General features: G+C 28.5%; 5 protein-coding genes across 10 annotated transcripts; 2 read left to right on the forward strand and 3 right to left on the reverse strand.

Annotated features, from left to right (window-relative positions):
* The first annotated feature begins 6,543 nt into the window (after window positions 1-6,543).
* LOC129606746 (mediator of RNA polymerase II transcription subunit 12) lies at window positions 6,544-14,635 on the forward strand. Of its 2 annotated transcripts, XM_055517260.1 has the most exons (12): window positions 6,544-6,587; window positions 6,682-7,453; window positions 7,510-8,514; window positions 8,579-10,339; window positions 10,401-11,707; window positions 11,776-11,960; window positions 12,039-12,315; window positions 12,377-12,619; window positions 12,687-12,929; window positions 12,988-13,270; window positions 13,326-14,300; window positions 14,366-14,635. In XM_055517260.1, exons 2-12 carry the CDS (start codon window positions 6,712-6,714, stop codon window positions 14,515-14,517), a joined length of 7,173 nt encoding a protein of 2,390 aa, XP_055373235.1. In that variant the 5' UTR covers window positions 6,544-6,587; window positions 6,682-6,711; the 3' UTR covers window positions 14,518-14,635. The 2 variants fall into 2 exon arrangements, with proteins under 2 accessions (XP_055373235.1, XP_055373234.1); XM_055517259.1 differs by lacking the exon at window positions 6,544-6,587 and having other exon boundaries at window positions 6,605-7,453.
* Window positions 14,571-15,691, reverse strand: LOC129606747 (U3 small nucleolar ribonucleoprotein protein IMP4). The gene has a single exon (XM_055517262.1). The coding sequence runs from the start codon at window positions 15,588-15,590 to the stop codon at window positions 14,685-14,687; it is 906 nt and encodes a 301-aa protein (XP_055373237.1). The 5' UTR covers window positions 15,591-15,691; the 3' UTR covers window positions 14,571-14,684.
* Window positions 15,692-16,295: 604 nt separating this feature from the next.
* On the forward strand, window positions 16,296-18,778 carry LOC129606772 (FGGY carbohydrate kinase domain-containing protein). Of its 2 annotated transcripts, XM_055517312.1 has the most exons (8): window positions 16,302-16,651; window positions 16,719-16,750; window positions 16,876-17,527; window positions 17,597-17,804; window positions 17,875-18,025; window positions 18,079-18,153; window positions 18,324-18,542; window positions 18,602-18,778. In XM_055517312.1, the coding sequence occupies exons 1-8, from the start codon at window positions 16,501-16,503 to the stop codon at window positions 18,746-18,748; spliced, it is 1,635 nt and encodes a 544-aa protein (XP_055373287.1). In that variant the 5' UTR covers window positions 16,302-16,500; the 3' UTR covers window positions 18,749-18,778. The 2 variants fall into 2 exon arrangements, with proteins under 2 accessions (XP_055373286.1, XP_055373287.1); XM_055517311.1 differs by having other exon boundaries at window positions 16,296-16,651; window positions 16,876-17,804.
* LOC129606773 (mitochondrial E3 ubiquitin protein ligase 1) lies at window positions 17,906-20,396 on the reverse strand. 4 transcript variants are annotated; one of them, XM_055517316.1, is made up of 5 exons: window positions 20,077-20,396; window positions 19,416-19,996; window positions 19,151-19,358; window positions 18,939-19,089; window positions 17,906-18,013 (listed from the first exon to the last, which is right to left on the reverse strand). In XM_055517316.1, exons 1-4 carry the CDS (start codon window positions 20,179-20,181, stop codon window positions 18,970-18,972), a joined length of 1,014 nt encoding a protein of 337 aa, XP_055373291.1. In that variant the 5' UTR covers window positions 20,182-20,396; the 3' UTR covers window positions 17,906-18,013; window positions 18,939-18,969. The 4 variants fall into 4 exon arrangements, with proteins under 4 accessions (XP_055373291.1, XP_055373290.1, XP_055373292.1 ...); XM_055517315.1 differs by lacking the exon at window positions 17,906-18,013 and adding an exon at window positions 18,517-18,653; XM_055517317.1 differs by lacking the exon at window positions 17,906-18,013 and adding an exon at window positions 18,582-18,779.
* A 505-nt stretch (window positions 20,397-20,901) lies between these two features.
* LOC129606783 (NEDD4-binding protein 2) lies at window positions 20,902-24,932 on the reverse strand. The gene is made up of 7 exons (XM_055517334.1): window positions 24,742-24,932; window positions 24,136-24,672; window positions 23,869-23,925; window positions 23,672-23,808; window positions 21,749-23,617; window positions 21,193-21,695; window positions 20,902-21,128 (listed from the first exon to the last, which is right to left on the reverse strand). Exons 1-7 carry the CDS (start codon window positions 24,854-24,856, stop codon window positions 21,056-21,058), a joined length of 3,291 nt encoding a protein of 1,096 aa, XP_055373309.1. The 5' UTR covers window positions 24,857-24,932; the 3' UTR covers window positions 20,902-21,055.
* Window positions 24,933-25,395: the final 463 nt, after the last annotated feature.

A 25,395-nucleotide genomic window follows, 5' to 3' on the forward strand; every position in this document is an offset into this window, starting at 1 on the left:
TCAATTTAAAAACTAAAATTATCAATTAAAAAATAGATAAGTAACTAAAATAAATAATTATATAACACAGTAATTTCTTTATAAGTAAGTAAATTTAAGAATAGAAGTTATTTATAGGTACTACTATAATAGGTAGGTAATATAACTTTAATTTTCAACTCGTGTAAGTTCCGGATTTAAATATTTCTTAATTTTTTTTCTAATCACTTATTAGTTAAATATTACTGCTTGTGTATGTACCTTGAAAAAATCTTATAAATTATTAATAAAGTAAGAAAAAAAAAATTAAAGAAAATTTTATTCACCATCATATTTAAAGCTTTTTTTTTAAGTAATTGAAAAAAATTTTTTAAAATAATTAAAAACACTAAGTACTTTTATATATAGTTATAATAAATTTCCGTCGATAATTATTGAATTCTAAAATTATACTAAATAGAAATACATAATCAAATCCAAAATACTGTTTAGTAATTAAATTTTGTGGGTGCACATACAAACTTCATTAAATCTTTTGTTTTCTTTTTTGCTTTTTCTTCTTGTTATCACGAATATAAAAAAATATCATTAATTAAGTAGACATTGTTATGTGAATAGTTAACAAGAACACAAATAAACATTTAAATTTCTAATTACTTGAAAAGTGTATTCGATTAGTTTTCGGTTTCAGATTTACATACACAAAATTGAAATTAAATTGAGAAATTACCGGCGTGAAAAATAAATTGAAAAAAAATTAGATTTAGGTAAGCAGAATTTTGATTACTTTATCAAGTGATTACTTGTATATGTACTTATTATGTATTTTATAGTTAAAAAAAGAGAAATAATATTCAATTTCTTTTTACAAATATAATTTGAATGTCATACACATACATACGCACATATTAAACAATATTCCTAGCATGATACAACTGATTGATTCTATAGTTTCTTAGAAATTTTAAAATTCGAGAATTTGATTCTGTCTTCATAAGTTTACAATATAACAAACTTAACTAAACAAAAAAAAAAAAACAAAAAAATTAATCTCATTAGTTTAATCAGCGATTTTAAACATTTCTTAGAATTTGGAATACATAGTTAGTAAGTAATAATTTTTAAACATTGCGAGAAATCTTTGATACTCGTATAATTATATTAAAATAGAGACATTGAAACCGAAAAATAAAAAAAGCCAATAATGTTGTATCATTCAAATCGCAAAATTTAAAACTTCGAAAATATAGTCAAAAATGAAGTTTTGCATTGTATTAGCATGAACACATGCATATTTTAATTAAATGCCAAAACAACTCAGAAAACATATGATCGATCTGTTGTAAATCAGAAATACTATTTCCATCTACCTGAAAAAAAGTAACGTTACCACCACACAAATCATCTACTCATTTGTTCGAGTTAATGCAGTGGTTCTCAGTTCTCCCTACTCTTGAGTAATTTGAATATATTTTATACACATACTCGTATGTGAATCGAAATAATGCAAGTAATTGTAAATAGTTAGTAAATTATTAAATAAAATATCTAATGCTTATTTATAAGACCGTAACTTTTAGAAATGAAGGTCATGGCATTGAAGCTGAAGAGCATTTTATTTTATAACCATGACTTACCATAAATTCTGTACAAATATATATGTACAACAAATTCAGTAACTATTGTAATCGACAAAAGTAATTCCAAATTTTCTCCAATATTTTTTGAAAATCTACAACATTTTACATAATAGTCTACATAATAAACTCTTTAAAATTGATAGAAATCGCTTCTTATCAATAATACATAACTTAAAAGTATAACACTTTTACAATACAATTAATAATCAACTTTTAATATAAAAATTAATCCGGTTATACTTAATCTATCTGATCAATTTTAAATTATGGACACCTAATATTTATAATCCAAATAACGTATACAATGCTATAGTACATATATATGTATATATTATTTTTCTAAAAGATTAATAAAAATCTATTCGAATAAAATAGAGATAAAGCAATTAAAACAAAAAAAAAATTAAATTTTCTTTTGAATGAAAAAGGGTCAATAGACGAGAGTGTAAGTAATTAAATATATAAAAAAAAATAAATAAAAAAAAAAAATTTGAAAAGCTTCCTCATACTTAAGTCTTATCTTAAATCTAAGTACGTACGTGTAAGTATGTGCATATCTTCGTATACGTTTGATTATAAGTGATGCTTGAAACCAACCAGTTTTATGATTGTCAGTATTTTTTAAGAGAGTCATAAACTCATAACATAAGAGAGATAGCGATAACAGAACAAAAACAAATAAACATAAAATTACTTAAGTATGTGCTCCTGTCTGTTTGTATACTAACCAAACTAATTGTAATAGGTATATACAATTATAAAAATTGTTGATTAATTTAATCAATGCTAAAAAATTCAAAACCATGTATGTAACAAATAATTAAAAATAGTAATTATATAAGTGTGTATGTGTATGCATGTCATAAATATTTCAAACTTTAAATGTCTACCTAAAATTATTCATTTAAACGTCATTCATAAGCGTATAAGAATGAAAAAACTTTTCATTTAAAAGACGTGACTAAATAATAAGTAAATAAATAAGATATTTAATTAAAAAAAAATTTTCATATCTCGAATTTGGTGAATTTTGTTTTATAATTTACTTATTTCTTGAATAGATGAAGGTATGTGATGTTTGAATGTAAGATTAAGTTAGGAGTTTTAAGAAGATTTATATTTCCAAACTCAATTTTATTTTGAATCTACAGATAGGTATGATGATAGGAGCAAGTAACTAAAATTAAGGAATAATTAAGTAATAATTATAATAAGAATGTTCCACGATCAACAACATCTCCTAGTCTACACGCAGGGAGTCATCAATCATATTTTTTACGATAACATACATTTTAAACGTAAAAACAAAAAAATCAAGACAATTTATTTACGCAGTTTGACTCTTAAAACTGATTGAAGAATTTTAACAAGCAAGTTTTAGAAGATGCTCTGTTATAGCCCAAATTAATATTAGTATGCGTATGCTAAGAAAGATTGCATTAATTCGGGAGAAAGAGGTAGAATTCAGGGCAAATGCAAAAAAAAAAAAGTAAACAAGAAAGTAAAGTTAAGGTCAATACAATCAAGATAAAGTAGATACTACAAACAAGAGTACATACAAAACAAAAACTATCAATTGGCATTTTGTAACAACAAGTAAGTGCTGCTTTAATAGCAGTTTTTACATTTTAAATTGCTTTTTTTGATAATATTATTATACCGTTATCATATTAATATTTTAACATACTTAATCTACACTATTTTAACGGTAAATAACCTGTTTTGTTTCCTACATTTAAGTAATGTAAAAATTTAATTATACCATCATATTTCAAATAATATATTATTGAATTTCCTTAATTAATTAGAATTAATAAAATATGATTAATTTCAGTGATTAATTCATAAACAAAATATTTTATTCTTTATATTGAATTTATATTTAAATATTTTCTTTACTACACTTTTATGAATAATTATTAATAGAATTTAAAAAAATATTGTAATTTAGTTCCATTTCATTAATATTAATTTATTATTATTGGAATGAAATAGAAAAAACTGTGATAAAACAGCACAATTCGCAATCACTTAGAAAACTTTAACTAATAAGTAATTCTAATTAGATTAAAGCTGCAAATTTTTCGGTAATTAGATACTTAGTACTACTGCAGATTAGATACTTCTAAATATTAAAATTTAAATATTTATTTGCATTGTAATTAACAATTTTAATTAAATTGAAGTTATTATAAATCACAGGAATTTGTGAACATTAAATTTAAAATTTAAAAATTTAATATTAATGCTTCTTTTTATTTTAAAATACAATTTTTCTTTGACAAATTAAACACAAAAGCCTTTTTTTACTTACAATGCAAAATAATACTTTTATCTCTTTAACTAATAAATCTTAAAAGCAAATCTTTCTTTTTCATTTCTAGTAGATATGTACATGAGTAGTTTGTCTTCCTATATACATACTTTTATAATTACGTTGTAAAGGTGAATGAACAATGAAGAGGTGAGAGTAGGTAAGTATTATGGTATATCTACCAATTTTACAAGAATAAACAATTTTTTCTTTTTTTTTTTTTTGTCTTTTTGTGTACGTAGCCTGTAATCTTTTATATAATTTCACGTGGCATCACATATGTACAACGAAATATCTTTGTAGATATAGAGAATATTAATATTCAAGCAATTAAGAAAAAAATGATGAATTTATCTAACAAGAAATTGTCAAAAATGTTTGATATAAGACACTGATACACCTATATTAATGCTTGGTTAAATAATAACAAAAAGGACATTTGAAATATTAGAACAAAAATTTTCTGTTTTCTGTAGCTCATAAGGTAGGTTACAATTTTTATTTCATAATTCAGTCCCAAAATGCTCTACATTTCTGTAATGTTTCTGTATGAAATAATTTGTTCGGTACTGAATATTTTTTATTTTAATCAAACGATTTTCATTTTCAATTAAACTTTTATACTTCTCTTAATTATAAAAACAAACAAAAATTATATAAGAAGGAAAAAAAAAAATTAGCATAAATAATATTGTTGACCCAATTATCATACATAGAAGTGCCTTTATAATTATGATTGACAACATATTATTCGCATTTCCAATTGAAAGAAATGTGTTCTTCTGGATATAAATATATATTATTTCTTTGGATAGTAGTGTAGGAACATGGGTATGAAAGCAGGCAGGTACCAACTTGGAAAGATCAAACTTTTAAATTGTAAAGTACATATAGATGGTGGTACCCGAATATATCTGTACATACTTAAGTATAGCTTAAAAAAATATTATTGAATGAAAAATTTCAATGATCCACATTGACCAAATTTAGGTCTTAATAATTACTAAAAGTAAATTTTAATATACTATTTTTAAAATTTATTATATTAAATGAATGAATTAAACTTACAGTTTTTTGTTTTTTAGTGCTAGTTCCAGCTCCATCATTTATTGACTTACTACTCATTTTATAAATAATTATATGTAGTTTTTTTTTTTTTTTTTAAATTAGGCTAATTTTTTGTATTAATAAATAAATATTATGTAGTTTTCCTAAATAGTTTGTTTTTTTTTGTAAAAAAAAAATAAATATTATACTTATGTATATGCACTTGTTTCTTAATTTTATTTTTATGAAAAATAGTGTGTTCTACTTGTGTTTTTCACTGGGTTAAAAAAAAAAAAAATTTCACTTTATTTTCTTTTTTTTCCTATTCTTCTTTTAATACACTAAAAAATACATACTCATAGGTATTTATTGCTATTATAAAAAGTGAAAATTGTATGTACCTACTTACTATCAGACCGACAATAAATAATAAACTAAAATTAATGTTACAAATTTCTAGTCACTAGTGTAATATGCAAATTTTTTTTTTGATTTTTCTTATATTCTTATTATTTATATAGGTAGGTACATAGCTCTACTTGTATAGTACTTGAATAATGTGTAATTTTCTTCTTTTCGTTTCGTTTTTTTTTCTGCTAATTTTTTTTTTTCAATTTTGTTTCTAACTCGAATTTAATTTAAAATTTAATCATATTTTTATACAATAATTTATAAATTTTTTCTACTTAAATTATTCTATTAATAATACTTTTAACGGTATAATTGAATAACAGGTATTTTCCTTTCAATTATCAAATTTTTTCTTAATTTATTTCTAATTTGCAACACACACTCTTTTTTTTTCTTTCCTTAACCAAAATATCGTACATCCCCACCTGAACAGATTTATTTGACATTTGCAATAATTAAAAAACAAAAAAAAAAACATAAACAAAAATATTTGATTGCATATTTTTGAGATTTTGCAGGGATGGGTTTGGTTATATAAAATACTTGAGTCATATTTCATAATGACACAATTAATTGAGAAAATTTTTGATTTTTTGTACACTACCATTTGCTTTGATAATTGAAAAAAGTGGATTTTTTTTTTACAATAAGTGTACAACAATTAAATAAAATTGAATAAATAAAATAAATAAATAAAGTTTTTTCAGATTGCTTAGAAATAAATTTTGGGAAAATATAAACAATTTTTTAATAAAAAATAAAACATTATAATTTTCAGGCAAAAAATATTGTTTAACGTTCAATAAAACAAAATATTGAAAAATTACATAGTCTGCGAAAAAAAATTGAAAAAAAAAATATAGGTAATTTTTTAAAAAACTATTTTCTTTACTGATACTGTAATATTTGTGTTCCTTTTACATATTCAAATTATTATGGGCTATGCGCAGTTTTTCATTTTTGGCTACTCATGAGTAAGTGAAACACAAATAATATTGCAATGTAAAATATTATTGTTATCAAAATCGTATAAATAATTCAAACTCTTGCATTAAACTATAGGTCTATATATTATAAATATTGTCAAAAAATGTTTATTGGGTAAGTTTATATCTAGGGTTGAATATAAACATCTGCATCTTGCTGTCAATATATTGAGTGAAAATTTTTATAAGAAAAGTTTTACATTTATGTAGGTGTGTTGTATTTTCATTAAAAAAAAAATTGTGATCAATAATCTTTTATTTTTTTTTTTTTAATTAAAATGTTAATTTTATAAGTTACATATAGATTTAAAAGAAAAAAACTTTTTTAATCGAAATGCTAACATTATTGCAAGAAAAAAGGCCATTAAAAAGGCCAAGATTGGGACCTCCCGATATATATCCACAAGAAGCTAAACAAAAAGAAGATGAACTTACCTCACTTAATGTTAAACATGGATTTGCCACAATGCCTCAACTTTCTGATGAATTTGGTACTGCCCATAATTCAAATGTTACCGCAAATAAAGTTGCTGCCTTTTTTAATTTAATTCTATCAAAAAAAGAAGAATTAATGACATTACCCGATACTGGGAGAAAAAAACAACAAATTAATGTAAAAGATAATTTTTGGCCTGTTTCTCCAAGAACAAAAACTACTTTAGATCAATGGTTTAAAGATTTAGCTGGAAACAAGCCATTATTGAGTTTAGCAAAAAAAGCACCATCATTTAATAAAAAAGAAGATATATTTAGTATGCTATGTGAAAATCAAGTTAGTATGCAAAGAGCAACTTGGTTTATTAAGTTAAGTTCTGCTTATACCGTAGCGGTTTCTGAGGCAAAAATTAAAAAACGACAAATACCAGATCCAACAACAGAATGGACAGGGACATTAGTAAAATACATGAAAGATTTACTTCCCAAATTACAAGAAAGCTATAATCCTGAGAAACCTGCTTCAAATGTGTCTCATAATACAAATCCTTTATATGGTCATGTTCCAATGTTAACGCAATCTATAACAAGCCCTGCTCCTATTCACGGTTCTGGAAGTATGGCTTTAAACAATTTAATAAGTACAAATTTTATTAAAGTTTAATATAAATCGAATTTCAAATTTGTTATTTTTTAGGTTCTGGTGATGAAAATAAAAATGTTGTTAAACACTGGAACTATTGTACCCAATTAAGTAAATTTATGTATGAAGAAGGGCTTCTTGATAGGCAAGAATTTTTAAATTGGTTGTTGGAATTGCTAGAAAAAATGAAATTTCAGTTAAATGATGACGGTTTTTATAAGCTAATTTTACCATTTTGCTTACAATATTTGCCTGATTTTGTTCAATCTGAAAGACTCAGTAGAAAATTAGCTCATGTTGTTGGAAAAAAAATTTCTAATTTACTAAATAATGCAGTAGAAAATTATAATTTGATCAATATGCAAAACGAGATGAGTCCGGGGCCTGATCCATTAGAACGTGCATTACATGAATACATGAATTGCCCTCATCACAAAGAAATACTTTTATATTTAAGTTCAATTATACAGGTAGTTACAATTGAGTGTCCAACAGCTTTAGTGTGGTGTGGATTAGGTGAAAGTCGAGCTTTATCACCTTTAGCAGGGAGTCCATTAGATCAACTACCAATTCCACCATCAGCGCTCCCCATGCCATCACGATATGCCCTCACGAATGATAATATCCGAATGTTGTTGCGAGATATAGAGGAAAAAATCAAAACTCGCTCAAAGCAAGCTGAAAATAAGTGGTGTGCTGAACAATGGCAAAAAGACAGCGTTAATTGTTTTTCTAAAGTTTTGAAAATTTTAGATGCTTTAGATGGTCATTGTTTTGATAGAATGGATACTCAAAATTCAATTGAAACACTGTATCCAAAAATTTTTGAACCATTTACGACTATACGTCAGGAAGTTGGGAATAATGGCGAAACTAAAGATGTCAAAGTTGAATATACTCCTGAATCCGACGCTCCAACAGTAAAAATTTTGTGTGAATGGGCAGTTTCGTGTCAACGTTGGGGAGAGCATCGGGCGATGGCAGTAGCTTACTTGCTTGATAAAAGACAAACCGAAGTCACAAGTCCAATATACAACGAATATATGGCAAACAGTAATGGTAAATATCAAATGTGAACCAATCAATGATGATTATTATTACATAAAAATTGTGTTCCTTTTAGGTAATGATGATAAGGATTCCGTTGGTTCAGGACTTGGGTTAATTGGGGGTGTACCTGTATTTCAACAAGTCCTTATGAACTTTCTAGATCATGATGCTCCTGTATTAGAAGAAAATGGTAATCAGCAAAATCGCGCTCAATTTATAAATTTAGTTCACCTTTTTAGTGAATTAATACGGCATGATGTTTTTTCTCACAATGCTTACTTATGCACTTTAATATCACGTGGTGATTTACTGACTGGAAGTGCCAACGCAGTTAAACCCACTTCAATCACGGGGACTGGTCCAGTTTCAAATAAAGCATCACCACCGAATAATAATACGTTTGATGACGATGGCTTTCCCACTGGAATGGATTTTAAACAGAATATTGAAGAATTCGATGATTCAAATGTTGATGACGATCTGGATAAACTTCTACAACATATAAAGGAAAAAGATCAGCAGGGAGCAATGGAAGCACCAGATAGCCCAAAAGATCCAGATCATGTTGGAACAGGAACAACTTCAGCGAATAATGAATCTCATATTTCAAGACACTTTATATATACAAAACATTTCCCGATATATCAAGATGATCCCTCCTCGCCCTATAGTAGTGAGAGTAATCAAAGATATGTATTATTATTTGGTGTTGGAAAAGAGCGTGATGAAAAGAAACATGCTGTTAAGAAAATGTCGAAAGAAATCTGTAAATTATTTTCTAAAAAATTCAGTATTGACGTTGCTGAAGGAGGGAAAGTTAAAAAACATTCCAGAAATGAATTTAATTTTGAAGCAACCACTAACAAATGCCAGAACATGGCATATTTTGATCAGCACATTGTTACCAGCCAATGTGCTGTAACCGTTTTAGAAATGCTTAATAGTTTTGCAGCAGGAAATGGAAATTATTTACCGGTACAGGAACATGTAGCATTTTTATTCGATTTAATGGAAATGGCATTAAATATATATGGTTTGATTGATATTTGTAATCAAATTTTAAAAGAACTACCGGAAGTTGAAAATCAATTGATGATTAAAAAATCCAATCTTATTAAAAGCTACACAACGTCTTTAGGATTATATATTGTTGGCATTTTAAGAAGATATCATAATTGTTTACTTTTATCACCAGAACAAACGATTTCAGTTTTCGAAGGGCTTTGTAGAACTGTTAAACATGTTTATAATCCTTGTGATTGCAGTTCTGCAGAAAGGTGTATTTTGGCATATTTAGGTGATTTATATTCCTCTTGTTGTATCTTAAAAACTAAGCCACAGTATGCTGAACATTTCTACTTAATTTATCCAAAAATAAGGCAAGCCTTGGTATTAGGTTATCAAATAAGTGCCTCACCACGCTCTTATAACCCGCATTTTTTTATGGACATTCTGTCTTCCCCAAGAAGATTTGGTAAAATCGATTCGCTTTGGGGTCGACAAATAAATGAATCTCCATCAAATATTTTTAGCTTCGTTTGTAATGCAGTAATTGTTATTTGCCGCGAACGCGATAATGAAAAACTGAATGATATAGCAATATCTTGTGCTGAATTTACTGCATGTTGCAATGCTCTATCCGCAGAATGGTTATCAGTTCTCGAGGCATTGTGCGGCTCCAGTAATGAAACAAAATATCGAGATCTTGTAGGACAAATAGATATTCAAAATCATAACGTACACAATTCTTTAGCTGTATTTACATGCATATTAGTGGCAAGGCATGGATTTTCCTTGGAAAATTTTGTAATGAAAGTAGCTCTACCTGCCCTAGGTATTATACTGTTTGTTTTCTTAATTTCTTTATGAGTTTATTTTTCTATGTTTTTTTTTAGGAAACACGTGCAATAACGGAAGAGAACTGTCTCCAGATACAGAAGCTAGTGCTCGTATATCATGCCATTTGCTTTTAATGCTTTTCAAAACAATAGAAATACCACAGCCTGGATTATATTCTGTCAGCACTTCGCCAAACCCGATAAATGCCAACAGCTCGACATGTAACATTAAACTTAGTTGTGATCGTCATTTACTTGTCGCTGCGCATAAGAACATTCAAGTTGAAGCAGTTTTAACAGTATTAAAAGCAATTTTAGTAGTTGCCGATTCAACCGCCCCTCCAAAACCTCCACCCTCTATGTTTACTGGAGGTAAACGTAGTGGATTTAATACTCCTGTACATCCTGGTAGTACACCAAAAAATATAGATCGGCCTGCAGATTTGAGTCATATTTTGGGAACAAGTGAACACAATGTTCTAAATGAAAATGATGACATGATGTTTGATTTACATCATCCAAATCATCATAATGCAAATGTACATGAACAACATGCATCTCTGTCAGATTTCGCACAACATGTTTTGAAACAAATTTGCTCACAGGAATGGGTTTTAGAGCGATGCCTCCAGGCTTCCGATAAATTATGTAGTTTATTAATAGAAGATATTATGACACCAAAACAAGTACAACGATTATTTCAAATGATCTGTTATCCTGAAAATGAATATACGATAATAGCTGATATGGACCAAAAATCAGTAATAATTAGAATTTTAGAAAATTTAGAACAATGGACATTAAGAATATCTTGGCTTCAATTACAATTAATGTATAAACAAAGCGAGCACAGTCATTCAGAATCGGCTCATTGGTTAGACACAGTAGCAAGAGCATCAATCGACGTCTTCCAAACTGAAGAAATTGAAAAACAAAAGAAGGGGCAGAGTTCGAAACAAACTAAGAGCAAATCATCAACTTATTTAGTAGAGCCTTTAATAGCTAAATTGCCAAATGCTGTACAAGGAAGAATATTACGGGTTGCTGGACATGTTTTGGAAACAACAAATTTCTTTTCAAAATACAATCATAAAGAGAGTTATAAAGATGGGTATAAGGATGGCTATAGGGAAAATTATAATCATAATTATAGAGATAACTATAGGGACAACTACAAGGATAACTACAAAGATAATACCAATTATGAGGAAAAGGAAAAACCAACAACAAAAAAGAAGACAATGGACAATCAACCATTCCTATCTCTAATTTTAGCTTGCTTGAAAGGACAAGATGAACAAAAAGAGTGTCTTTTGACTTCATTGCATAACCAGCTTTCACAATTTGTGCAATGTGTACATGAAGTAATTTTTTAAATTTTATACAAAACATTAAACTACCTTTTAACGTTTGGAAAAATTAATAATTTTAGTTCGAAAATATTGGTGGAATTGATTCAACTGCAATGGATGAGATGTTAGAAGCATTACAACTTCGTTTCTCTTTATTAGGAGGAATGTTTGAATCTATTCAAAAAAATGGATCCTCGACTATTGATTGGACTATACTCTTAGCGCAATTAGTTTGCTATGGTGTAATAGATCTCTGTACAAATAGGTAAATTGAATTAATAGTTAAATTACCAAATTGTTTTTGTTTTCTTTTAATCCAAAAATTAAATAATTCGTTCTAAAGTGAACTTTTTACCACCGTCCTTGACATGATGGCAACTCTCGTACATTCAACACTAGTTACTGAAAATGAAACTGGACGTGATGACAATAAGAAACTGTACAACAATTTAATGAAAAAATTAAAAAAAGAAATTGGTGAAAAAAATAATGGATCAATCAAGTATATTCGACAATTATTACCATTAACTAAGTTGAATCACGAGGTGATAAGTTGTGAACCTGCTGGTGGTGATTCGAGAGGTTGTAGATTTAACTTTTTTGATTTAGATAAGAAGCAAGTAAGTATCTTTTTGATCTAGTGCGAAAAATTGCTGAAAATTAATCAAATTAATATTATAGCTTCGAATTGCTGATAAACAACGAGTAAGTGTCTGGGATGTACTTGAGGGTCATAAGAATCCAGCTCCTTTATCATGGGCTTGGTTTGGAGCAGTCAAATTGGAAAGAAAACCTCTAGCATACGAAGAAAACCATAGATTACTAAGGTATCATACACATAGTTTAGTAAAACCGAGTAGTTATTATTATGAGCCACTGCCTTTGCCGCCTGAAGATGTAGACCAAGTACCTGAAAAAATATTGGTTCGATATTTTAAATATTTTTGAATTTGTTTAGTTTTTAATTTGCGATGATTTTTTTTTCTTGTAGAAGGATGATATGAAAGCTGATACTCCTTCTTCGGTTGATCAATCACCTAGTGCTCCAGCAACAGGTCGCGGAAGAGGTAAAGGAACTAGAAAGCCTAGAAAACCTAAAGCTCCGAAAACTCCTCCAGTAAATCAGCAACATTTGCAAATACAGCAACAGTCGCAACAATTGCCGCAAGAGGGACAATCTCAAATACAACAAACAATGCAAAATCAAATGAATCAAATGCAAATGAATATGCAGGTATATTTTAATAATATTTTTCATTCGCATGTGAGTTAATGTTTACTCATTTTTTAAGAATCAAATGAATCCTAACATGCAACAATATCAACCTAATCAAATAATGCAACAAGGTCCAAATCAAATGATAAATCAACAAATGGCTCAAGGAAATATGCAACAAACGATGATTGGTAATCAACCTCAAAATAACACAATGGGATTTGTTTCTGGCCCTAGTGTTCCAGGAATGATGCAAAACAATCAACAAACACAACAAGCGCAGCAATGGGCTAATAATTATAATCCAATGCAAGCACAACAAACGCAGCAATTTTATAATCCCCAAGGAATGCAGAATAGTACGCAATGTTTTATTTTATCTCTAATATTGTTTTATAATTTTGCAATTTTTAGTGCAACGCATGTCGATGAATCCATCATCTAAACAAGCTTTGTCAAATATGCTAAGACAAAAAAATACATTTATGGGAGGTCAACAGCAAACAAATCCGGGAGCGCTAAGCATGCAACAACAGCAACGACAACAACAATTACAAATGCAACAACAACAGCAACAACAAATGATGATGCGTAATAATATGCGAGGCATGGCACCTAACCAAATGGGTGGACAACAAAATAGTATTCCAAATCAAATGAATCAAATGAACAATCTTGCACAAATTCCACAACAACAAAATAATATAAATCAGGTATTAAATTCTAATTCGATGATGGCTCAGCAATCCCAAATGCAACAGCAGAATGTTGGGATGAGTGGCGGACAAAATGCTCCACAAATGATGAACACAAATGCAGGTATGATGACCAATGCAAATACTGGTTCAAGTGGTAATCCTAATATAATGTCACAACAAAATACCGGTATGGTACAAGGGGCTGGAATGGCAGGCCAAGCTACAGCAATGCAAAGTCAAAATACCGGGCTAGCAAATCAGGGTGGTGCCATGACCGGACAAGCAAATAATATGATGAATCAACAAAATGTGAATCCGGTGGCAATGGTTAATCAGCAGGCAGCACAACAATTTCAGCAATTCGGTACCTATAATAATCAGAATATGAATCAACAAAGTGGACCACAAATGATGAATCCTGGGTTTAGTCAAATGGCTGCGCCTCAAAGAAATACTCAGGCAGAATATATAGCACAACAGCGCGCAATGCAGCAAGCTAATAGGGGACAGTATATGAATCAAGCTCCAAATGTTACAATGAATAATATGATGGGTGGTGGGCAGGGTGCTGCACCTCCCTACCGACAACAAGCTGGTGTAGGACACGCTCAACAACAGCAACAGCAGCAATTCCAACAACAGCAAAGATTGAGGCAACAAATGTTGATGCAGCAGCAACAACAGCAGCAAGGCAAAATATTCGAAAACCAAATCAAAAATGTATTTTAATTTTTTTTTTTCTTGGAACTGCTATAGGTGGAATGAATATGGGACAAGGTGGTGCACCAGGTATGGTTTCACAACAAAATCCAACTGTAGGTCAACAAACTCCGAATTTGGTAGCACAACTTCAAAGACCTCAGAATATGATGGGACAACAGTATCCGCATCAACCACCACCATATTAATACGAGATTAATTATTAAGTACTATACAAAAGTAAATATCAAAATAGATAGGCTTAAGTTAAATATCCACAGACTCATATAAATAAAATTAATTTTATTAAAATATGTTTAATTTTAATATATGGTAGTTTTAATCATAAATGGTGTCATGATCAAAAGGGTAAAATTTACTCAAGATCATCATCTTCTTGGTTCCATCCATCATCGTCTGACAAAAAACGTCTTTTAACAGCTGTATTCATATAAGGCCTAAGTATCCATTCTGTATCTGCGGCATCTAATTCATCTAACGCTCCTAATTTAATTTTGTATAATTTCATCTGGAAACGCGGTCCAACTTCTGTTAATTTTAGTTGTTTCTCTTCATATACATACGTATGATGACGGAAACTGATATAATCATCATGATTAGCAAAAGTTAATACACGTTTTGAATCACTTTTTGGGACAGGAAATAAGTGTTTCAAAATAGTTTTTGTACGTATACCCAATTTTGTTTTAAAATTATGAAAAATTAAATGAGGTTTCTGTTCACTCATTGGGCCAACATCTGTTACATCATGTCTCATTACAACATCAGATATACTAAAGAAAGCTGTAGGACCATAAGGTAGATGTGTTATAACAATATTATTTGGTACACCACGATTCTCATGTATGATGATAAAATCAGTTACATCATTAGCTCTGCATGCTTGCATCAATTGTTTCATTTCATGATTTCCTCTGTTAATACGTTGAGCGTTCGGAAATATCAATCTCATTTCTTTAGCAAACATTTTTAGACGGGCCGAAGGATTGTGTGACGTTGTAATCATTACTTTTGGATCTTCGCAACCTGCAAAACGATACTCATCATCTAGTTCCTCGTTATTAATATTAGAAATTGATGAATCCCATTTCAGTTTGTCTTGTAAGACAAGGGCATTTTTCTGCAAATCTGTTTCGATCTGATGATTATTTTCTAAACTGTCTTTAATTTTATTTTTTTTCTCTTGAATTTTGGAATGCTTAATTTCTGCTGATTTCCTATATAGGAACTCCCGACGCAATCTAGCTTGTCTTCGTATCATATTTTACAATAATTTGTGATTAACGTGAATTAATTAAATATTTTGTTTTTTTTTTTTTTGGATTAAAGAATAAAACTTAGCCTCAAAAAAAATTTTTAAATTGTTTACTTTACAATGTGTTAAAATTCACGATGATATTTGACTTTAACATTCACGATTGTGTTAGGGTTGCAACGAGTTGTAATAGTTTTCCCATTTCAAGTGTTAAAACAAAAAAACCATTATGTGTAGTAAAATCACTCAAATTTTAGTGAAATATTAAAAGTTGAGCTTGCTAAACTTCAACTTGGGATATAAAGCTCCATATTTTTGTATATAAAGGTATTAAAAAAATTTCAGTTCTCAGATATTAGACATAAAATTGTAATATGTATTTAAAAATCCGCTTTTTTCTCATAGTTTCAATTTTCTTTCAAAAATGTTTGTATATTTATGTTACTCGGGGCTTTGGCAAACTTGGAATTTTTAGCTTTGCAATTATTTTTTTAGTATAACTGCTTGCATTATGAAATATTGTGAATGGATAATAATTAAGTACCATTACAAAATTGTAAATATTTATGTTTTGATATGTAAGTTCATAATATATATAGGTACACACATACGTATCTATATGTAAACAAGATCAAGTGGTACTTATTCCAGTTTTTAAACTTATAATTTCCACACATTTTATTATTTACATTTTATTTACATTTTTTGCTAGAAAATGAGAATTCTTACATAAGATTAAACTTTAAATCATAATTATGATAAGAATCAGTTTGCTGAAATTCTCTTTTACTAGCTAGCTTTTCATAGTAAGATTTGAACAAAATCAGTTTTATAGTGAAATTGTTACTGGTTAGTAGACAATCTTTTTAAATTGATACATTATATAAATTCAAGATAAAGAAAATTGAAGCTAACTATGCCAAGAATATATTTTGTTGGTGTAGATGTAGGTACTGGTTCAGTAAGAGCAGCACTTGTAACATCTCAAGGTCAAGTGATAAAGCAACATGCAAAATCCATTAAAACTTGGAATCCCGAAGCTAATTATTATGAACAGTCATCGGAAGGTGAATATCAAATTTAATTTTACACGCAAAAATAATTTTAAAATTGTCTTTTATTTTTTGTTTGTAGATATTTGGAATGCAGTGTGCGAGTGTGTTAGGGTAAGCATTATTTAAATATTTATTGCATTGTAACAATGCGATTAAATATATTTATGTAACAATATACAAGTATGTACTACAATACATACATATAAATATATATATATATTGTATATATATTCTAGAATGTAGTTCAAGAAATTGAACCAGAAGAAGTGGCTGGAATTTCGTTTGACGCAACGTGTTCTTTAGTGGTGTTGTCTGATGATGGAAAACCATTAACAGTTAGTAAAACTGGGCAAAATAATCAAAATGTTATATTATGGATGGATCATAGAGCTTCAAAAGAAGCTGAAATAATTAATGAAACAAAACACGAGCTACTAAATTACGTTGGAGGTAAAGTGTCTTTGGAAATGCAAATGCCAAAATTGCTTTGGCTTAAAAGAAATCTTCAATTATCTTGTTGGCAAAAAATATGGAAAGTTTTTGATTTACCAGATTTTCTTACTTGGAAAAGTACAGGGGATGATTCTCGCTCTTTGTGCTCTGTTGTTTGTAAATGGAATTTCGATGCCACAACTCATTCATGGTCTAAAGAATTTCTGGATTGCATAAATTTAGCGGAGCTGTACTCTAATAATTTCTATAAAATTGGAAATAATATTATTAGTCCCGGCCTAGCTGTTGGAAACGGTCTTTCAGAAGAAGCAGCAAGGAACATGAATTTAATTCCTAATACAACTGTTGGAGCATCGTTAATTGATGCACATGCTGGAGCCCTTGGAATGTTTGGTTGCCAAATTAATAAATCAATTAATTTAGAAAACAAAATTGGTAGGTATCCACATACTCATTTAAAGAAAAAAGAACAAAAAACAAAAAAGAATGTTTCTATATTTCTAGCTTTGATTTGTGGGACATCAACCTGTCATATGAGTCTAACTGAATTTCCTTGTTGGGTGAAGGGTGTCTGGGGACCTTATAAGGATGTAATTTTTCCTAACTTTTATTTAAACGAAGGTGGTCAAAGTGCGGCTGGTGCTCTACTCGATCACATTGTTTTTAATCACCCTCAGTACAAATTTATAGTATCAAAACTTGATGAAAATGAGTATGGGAATTAATTCACTTAAATTTGCCTTTTTACTGAAATAAAAGTTTTTTTTTTGGTTTATAAATAGAAATATTTACAATTATTTAAATAACGTTTTACAAAAATTGGCTGAGCAAAATGGGTTTGATGACGTTTGCTATTTAACGAAAGACTTGCATATTTGGCCGGATTTTCATGGTAACAGATCTCCTATTGGTGATTCGGATCTGAAAGGAATGGTATTATAATTTTCTCCATTAAAATTAAAAATTCACTAAACAAGTTTTTTTAGATTTCTGGCTTAATTATGAAAACCAATGAAGAAAATTTAGCTATTTTATATTTGGCAGTCATTCAAGCGTTATCGGTAAGTTTCCTTTTCATAAAATGTAGATTATATAATTTAACGTTCTTGTTTTTGCAATGCCATAAAAGTTGGATTTATTTTATAAGTTGTAAAATACAAAATAATGGCAACAAATATTTAACAAATTTTATTGAATAAAAAAATTGAATAACTACATTTTAAATTTCTAGTATGGTACAAGACATATAATTGAATCTCTTGTGGGACAAGATCACCCCAAATTTGAAGCACTTCTATTTTGTGGAGGTCTTGCCAAAAATATTCTTTATGTTGAGACACATGCAAGTGTTTGTGACATTCCATCAGTCATACCCGCAGAACAAGAAATGGTTCTTGTTGGTTGTGCAATGTTAGCTGCTTCTGCTGCCAGAGTTTATCCCAGTTTACAGGTAAACTATTTTTTTTTAACGTATCTAATTTGAATTTAACCTATGATTTTTTTTTATAGGAAACTTCAATGGCTATGGGAGGGAGTGGTAAAATATATGAACCAAAAAAAACTGCAATAAAATATCATAATGAAAAGTATAAAATATTTCTAAAAATGCTAGAACACCAACTTTTATATAAACATATTATGAAAAATGCATTTTAATAGGTCAAATTTATTTCCTACATGCATAACACTTACTACATATATCAAATTTCGGTTAATGATAGTGATATTTGTTTTTTTTTATACGTAAGAAAAGAAAAATTTTATATTAGTTGAAAGCAATAAATTCGCTTTTTATTCTTTATATATTTACAAAAAAAAATCATTGCATATTATTTTTCCTAAGCACCTTTATTGCATTACTGATGGTTCTGGTTAATTTAAGAGATAAAAGCTGCAGCTCTTGAATTTATTAAACTACGGCATACAGGACAATTATCTTTGATTTTTTGTGAGCAATCTTCGCATAAACAAACATGTCCACATGGAAGAATAATTACCTTCAAACAAATAAGTTCCGTATAGATAATTTAAAGTTGAATATGTAAATTCATGGCTTACCTCTTTTGGATTCGTTGAACAAACAACACATAATTGATCTTCGGTAAGATGCAAGGGTCTTGTTCTTGCACGTCTTTCTCTTCTTTCACACTCTAATCTATCTTTAATTCGCTTTTCATCTCTTTCTTGCTTCTTTTTAATATAAAATTTCCGTCCAATAATCCCGACTAAGGCTACAGCCAATATACTACAAAAGCCAATTTTAACCCTACAAAAGAAAAAAAAAAAACTTAGAATTTAAAAACAAAATTTTATAAAAACAAACATCATAGATGATTTAGCCTCGTGAAACTTTCGAACAAGAGTACTTTTTGTCGCTGTTGTTAAAAATAATGGGCCAACAGAAGAACTCTGCATTTTTAATTGGTTTCCATCAAGTTCTAATTCACCAATTGCAGTTAAAAATGAACCGTCACGCAAAACTTCTTCTGTTGTTTGTAGTCCTTTTTGGCGAACTCCAGAGAAAAACCCAAAGATATGATCAAAAAATGATAGAGATGATGGTTCATAGTTATCATAAACTACATCTAAATCTAATATTGCTGCACCTAAACCATCAATAATTTCAACATCAACATCATTGTTTTTTATTGCAAATGGAATTTCATTTGATGACACATGAATTAACTTTCGTTGCTCTGTCCAAAATCCAGCAAATCCTCTTGCAACTCTATGTTCACTTAATTTAATTACCTGCAAAACTCCGGTAACTGAAGGATTCATAACACTTCGCATTGGCGATCCAATTGGAGTAACAATACCACGTATAACGGCATAAGGTATTTTATTTTTTTCCTTCGCAATAGTAGATTTTAAATCAGAGTCTAAATTCAATTGAGGGGCTGCCTGAAAACAAATTATATATGAATTTGTTGACTCTTAATTGCCTCAATATAAATATAAAATTTGGTTTGATTTATGTTTACCTTCAGCGACTTTAATGTGCTTTTATAAGAATAATATTCTTTTAAACATATTCCTAGAATCAATAAGTCAACTCCGAGAGCTATTCCTTCATTAATAAATTCCATTTTGAGAATATCTAAATTTTATTCTTATCTTGCACTAATATTATTATATAAGACTATTGATATAATTGAAAAAAAGAATTCTTCTAATTTTTAATTTATGTTCTTATTCCATACTTATAACTGTTTTATTTATAACTAAATTAGAGAGATATCTAATAAACTTTAATTTTAAATTTCTAAAACTCGATCTGACTGGGGAGTAATTTTAGTTTGTTTTATTTTGTTTTTCTTGTGACATGATATTATATGACATTTACAAAACACTTTGAGGATGTTGCCAGGTGTAAAATTTCTTGATGAATTCTACATAGAAAAGTAAACAAATAAAGATAGTTTTGCACATCATCATATGCACATTAAGTTAATCTATCAGATTATAAAAAGCTTGAGCTGCTTCACTTGCAACGTTCACCTTATTGCAGCCGCATTGTTAACCTAACCTAAATTATTTATAAAGTATATTTAAAGCATCATAACAAAGCTTAGTTTTTAACATTGTATCAGCATTGTAATGAAGGCATTATGAATTAATAGAGATTATCATAACTTTCATAGAAAGCCATTTCCCGTTTCAGATCGCTCAACAATTTCATACTGTTCATGAGCTCTCTGAAAAATTTAAGATATTTGAAAATTTTGTCTCATTAAACTCCAGCTTTATAGAGATTCGATATATCTCTATATCTAGTTAATTTAAAAATAACATTAACTCAAATATGCTTATATTATAAAAATTTGTAATATATTTTTAATATATTTACATTAAAATCAAATGATAAAAATTGTACATTTTCACTGTAAAAAAATAGCGTAAAATAATAGAATTTTGGTAAACAATTTAAAACATTAATTACATTTTTACTTTTAATAACTACTAAGAATTTTTTGAAAATTTGGATGCCGAAAATACTTTGACTTTAAGTAATCCTGGATTAACTTCACTCCATCTAAAAAGTTAAAAAAAAATACTGTAGTTTTTCTTTTAAAATAAGGTTTTTTTTTAATTCTTACTTTAATGCTCTATCTTTTAAACGTGTTTTCACTTTGTTTTTAATGGTTGAAACTCCTTTTGCACTGTGCAAACCACGACCAGTTATTATAAAAATATGCTTGTAAGGTCTATTCAAGTTTCTTAACTTTGAAATGTGATTATCCAAAAATATATCAAGACATTCGAGTGCTTCCATTGTATGTAAATAGTGTAAATCAAGAAAATCAGGATTATTTTGGGTTAAATCGTGTACTTCCATTATACAACTAGCGGCTTTGTGGTTATAAAAGTCAATTTTATTTTTATGTAAATTGGAAATTTGTGAATAGTATACTGCAACTGCTGAATATCCTTTTTGTATAGCTTCTTTAGCCTTTTCATAACATTCGGCTTTTAATTGACTATGGTGTGCAGCTAAATTTCGGCATTCTTCAAAATCCCTCAAAGCAGCTTTTTTAGCTTCTTCAGGTGATAATTTTTTTACGGAAGTATTTGCGTCTAACATTGTATCTTCTTCTAATTTCTAAAAATGAAAAATGTTGAAAAAAATTATAAATTATTTTAAATTGTTCTTACATCTGCCGTCTCTTCATGAGCCAATTTAAGTAAGTTATTTTTTGTTTCTAATACTATGTCTGAGCAATCTTCTTCATCTGTGTTATTCAAAGCTTTAATTGTCTGTGATAATGAATTGTTATGGGCTTGTAAAATCTGCAAAAGTGTGTCTTTTTCGATTTCAGGAAAAATTTCACATAATTTACCATGGGCCAAATGTGTGGCTAAATTTTGAGGGTTATCATTTTTCCATTTATCTGGATTTGCTTTATAAGCAGACCAAGCCATTTCCATGTCCAAAATATCCTTATAACTTTCTTGATTTATTGTGCTAACATTAGCAGAGGACTGAAGTAATATCGCGAATTCCTCATCCTTTTTTAAAGTTTCTTGTTTTTCTTCCTCCAGTTGATTATAAATGGATTCCATCCACAAAGCATAGAGCTGTTTTCCTAAAGCTTTTGGCATAAATATATTAGTTTTAAGATTTTGCAAATTAGGAGATGGTCGAGCACCAAATATATTTTCTAACTGGTGTATGAATTCTTTTCCTAAATTAATTTCTATCATCTCTTCTTCATTTGCGGTTTCTACCAAATCATCGCTACCATTTTCCTCTTGCAGATTTTCCGGGTAGGGTTGCGGTTTGTTGAAATAAATTGAATTGCTTTCAACACCATGTTTTAAATTGCGTATTTTTCTTACATGTTCTGAATATTGTGTATCATCCATGAAAACTCGATTTTCTATTTCATGTTTAAGCTTCAGCATTTCTTCCGAAATATCTTTATTGCGCTTTTGTTTTGTTATATCTGCTGTCATAGTATTATTTTTGGAATGTTGTTCTAAATCATCATTTGTTGATGTAAGGTCGGTATCAGAAAATGGCTGTAGAACTTGATTACAATTGCATTGGTAATCGAAACTTTCTGAAGAGTTACTCAAACTCTCAACACATGTATCGTCTCTTAATAGTATATCTAAAACCCACTGTGCATTACCATTACATTTTTCAAACAGATCCCACAAACCATTTACATTTTTATCTGGACAAATTTGTCTGATTAACGTAAATGATTCGTTTTCATTTGGACAGTTAATAGAGTGCCTTTTTAAAATAACTTTGGATTTTTTTTGTTCGTCATTCGTTGAACCATTGTTATCGTTTTCTTTTAAAATTTTAAAAATGTTTTCATTTGGTGAAAAATCGTTTGTTAAGTTTCTTTGTGGTTTTGGTAAAATCAAAGCATTTTCAGAACTTTTATTTTGAATATTCCAAAATTGACTACTTTCACTTTCATAAGGTTGCCATTCTTTAGCTGATGGGTTCAAGATAAAGTTATTTTTCTCACATATTTCATGTAAATTATGCTTATTTTCTAACTTTTTTCCTGTTTGTACATTTCTTTGAGGCTTGGGTTGGTTAGAGTCTTCGTAAGCCGTCCAAGAACTACAACTATCATTAATATTTTCTGAAGTTTCATTTTCAAAGTCAATAAGGTTTTTATTTGTTTCCAAATTCAATGTAGATTGTTTTTCAGATCCATTATTTACAATACAATTGGATTCGACATTATCTTCTTTTATATTTTCTTCAAAAGAATCCCATAATTTACTTTTCTCTGTACTGGGATTTATATTTTTAGTTGAAATGTTTTCAGTAACAGTTTGGTGTGAAATTATATTGCTTTTATCATAATTAGATGACAAAATAGGTTCATTAATCGTTTCTACCTTTTTATCATCACTCATTATTTGTTGAGAATCACTATTTTCATTTGAGGATTCTCTTTCAGGCGAACTGGTTTTCTCACATGTATCCTCGATTTCTAATGGTGGATACCTTCTGAACTGAGGCAAAGAACAGGTATATCTTGTATTTTTCATCAACTAAAATTTAGAAAAAAATATTTTAAAAATTTTTAAGATATTACAACAAAGTACTTCTAATAATTGATTTTTGGTTGCTGGTTCATAATTCATTAAAATCCGTCTAATTTTTTCTTTTGTGACCCCATGTTTGTTTTTTATTGCTAGCTTTGATGCAGAGTTACGCCAAGGAGTAAGAGGTTCAAGTATTTCTTAAAATTATAGTGTTAAACATGCATTAAAGTATAAATGTGTATAAATTAAATTCAGACCTATTAAGTAACCATATTGTATAGCTATTTGGACATAAACTAACATCTCCCATATTTCTAAAACAAAAAAAATTTGTTTTTAAATTATTTTCTTTCTCGAAGGTTACAGTAGCAAAAAATTGTTGATTTTAATTAATTTCATATTGATGTTTTGCACTAGAACTATTTTGAATATTTGAAAGCTTTATCTTTGAGCTGATAAGATAAATTAATTAAGATTATCTACAATTTTTTTTATTTTTCAAATTAATATAGAATGAAACTTACTTATATTTGTGTTATCGATAATTAAAGGACTCCAACCTTCCAATGCTTTTTTTCTAACTTTTTTTTGATTAAATTCATGAGCGTCAGATATTTTTTCTGGTTGATAAACGTATCTATCGTTTATGTCATAAAAATAATCATCTGCACTACAAATAAATGTTTTATAATCATATTTTCCGGGAGGATCTAGAAATTTAACAAGTTGTCTAGCTAAATACGATTTTCCACAACCAGGAGGGCCACGCATTAATACCATAATTTTATGTCCAGAAATTATATGATCCGCAATAAACTTAATTTTTTTATCATTCAATATTAATTCGTTATATTTTTCGTCAACATTTGGATGTTTAGGAACTGCTCCCAAATTATTAATTTTATTTTCACTAAAATTATGTATTACGCTTTCAAATTTCTCTTTGCCATTCTTGATTGCAGTAGCATAGCTATCTTTAATATTATTATTATTTTGTTTTGTTTCCTCATCATTATTCAAATTTTCCCCGTAAGAAACCAAATTTTCTATGCAATCCTCAACTAAAACAAAGAATTGAATTTTACATAATGTATTAAATATATAAACGTAAGTATATAATTTTCTTTTACATTTCCAGTTTTGAGCTTCGCATACTATTTCAATTATTTCCTTATCATATCCAAATATTTCATATAACTGATTAATAATTAGTTCTTGACTTTTTGTTTTAGTTCCTCTAAACATTTTTGTTAAAATAAAAATCAAATAAACAATCTCATATTTAATAACAAAAATAAGACTACGCGCAAAAATAACTTGAGTACTGATTATAGTTAAAATTAGACAATGTATGTAAATGTATGATTATCATGAATTTTTACACATAAGTTGTTGCTAAAATATGACAATTTTACATTTGGGAGTATAAAAACACGGCAACGCAAACTTTCTGTATTTTAAAAGCAGCACTAAAGTGTCACAAATATATAAATAGAGTTATTACAATATTTTATCTAATTGAAAAATTTTAAAAATTTTCCTAATAATGTTTATTGGAAATATTAGAATATTTGATTTTGAATTATTTATAGATCCTCATTTACATACATAATTTTCTTTTTTCATTTAATTTTTCAAATTTTTAGTAAAATTTTTGAGAAAAAATTTTAATGCTAACAAAATTTCGTGTTTCAATATTGCATTCAATATGCTCACTCAAATTTTTATAAATATGGCAATACCGATTGGGACGGCTGTTCTGTTTGTCACAAGCTTATTGAGAT

The sequence above is a fragment of the Condylostylus longicornis genome, unplaced genomic scaffold (genome assembly GCF_029603195.1).
Source record: "Condylostylus longicornis isolate FDR11 unplaced genomic scaffold, ASM2960319v2 ptg000022l, whole genome shotgun sequence".
Taxonomy (NCBI): domain Eukaryota; kingdom Metazoa; phylum Arthropoda; class Insecta; order Diptera; family Dolichopodidae; genus Condylostylus; species Condylostylus longicornis.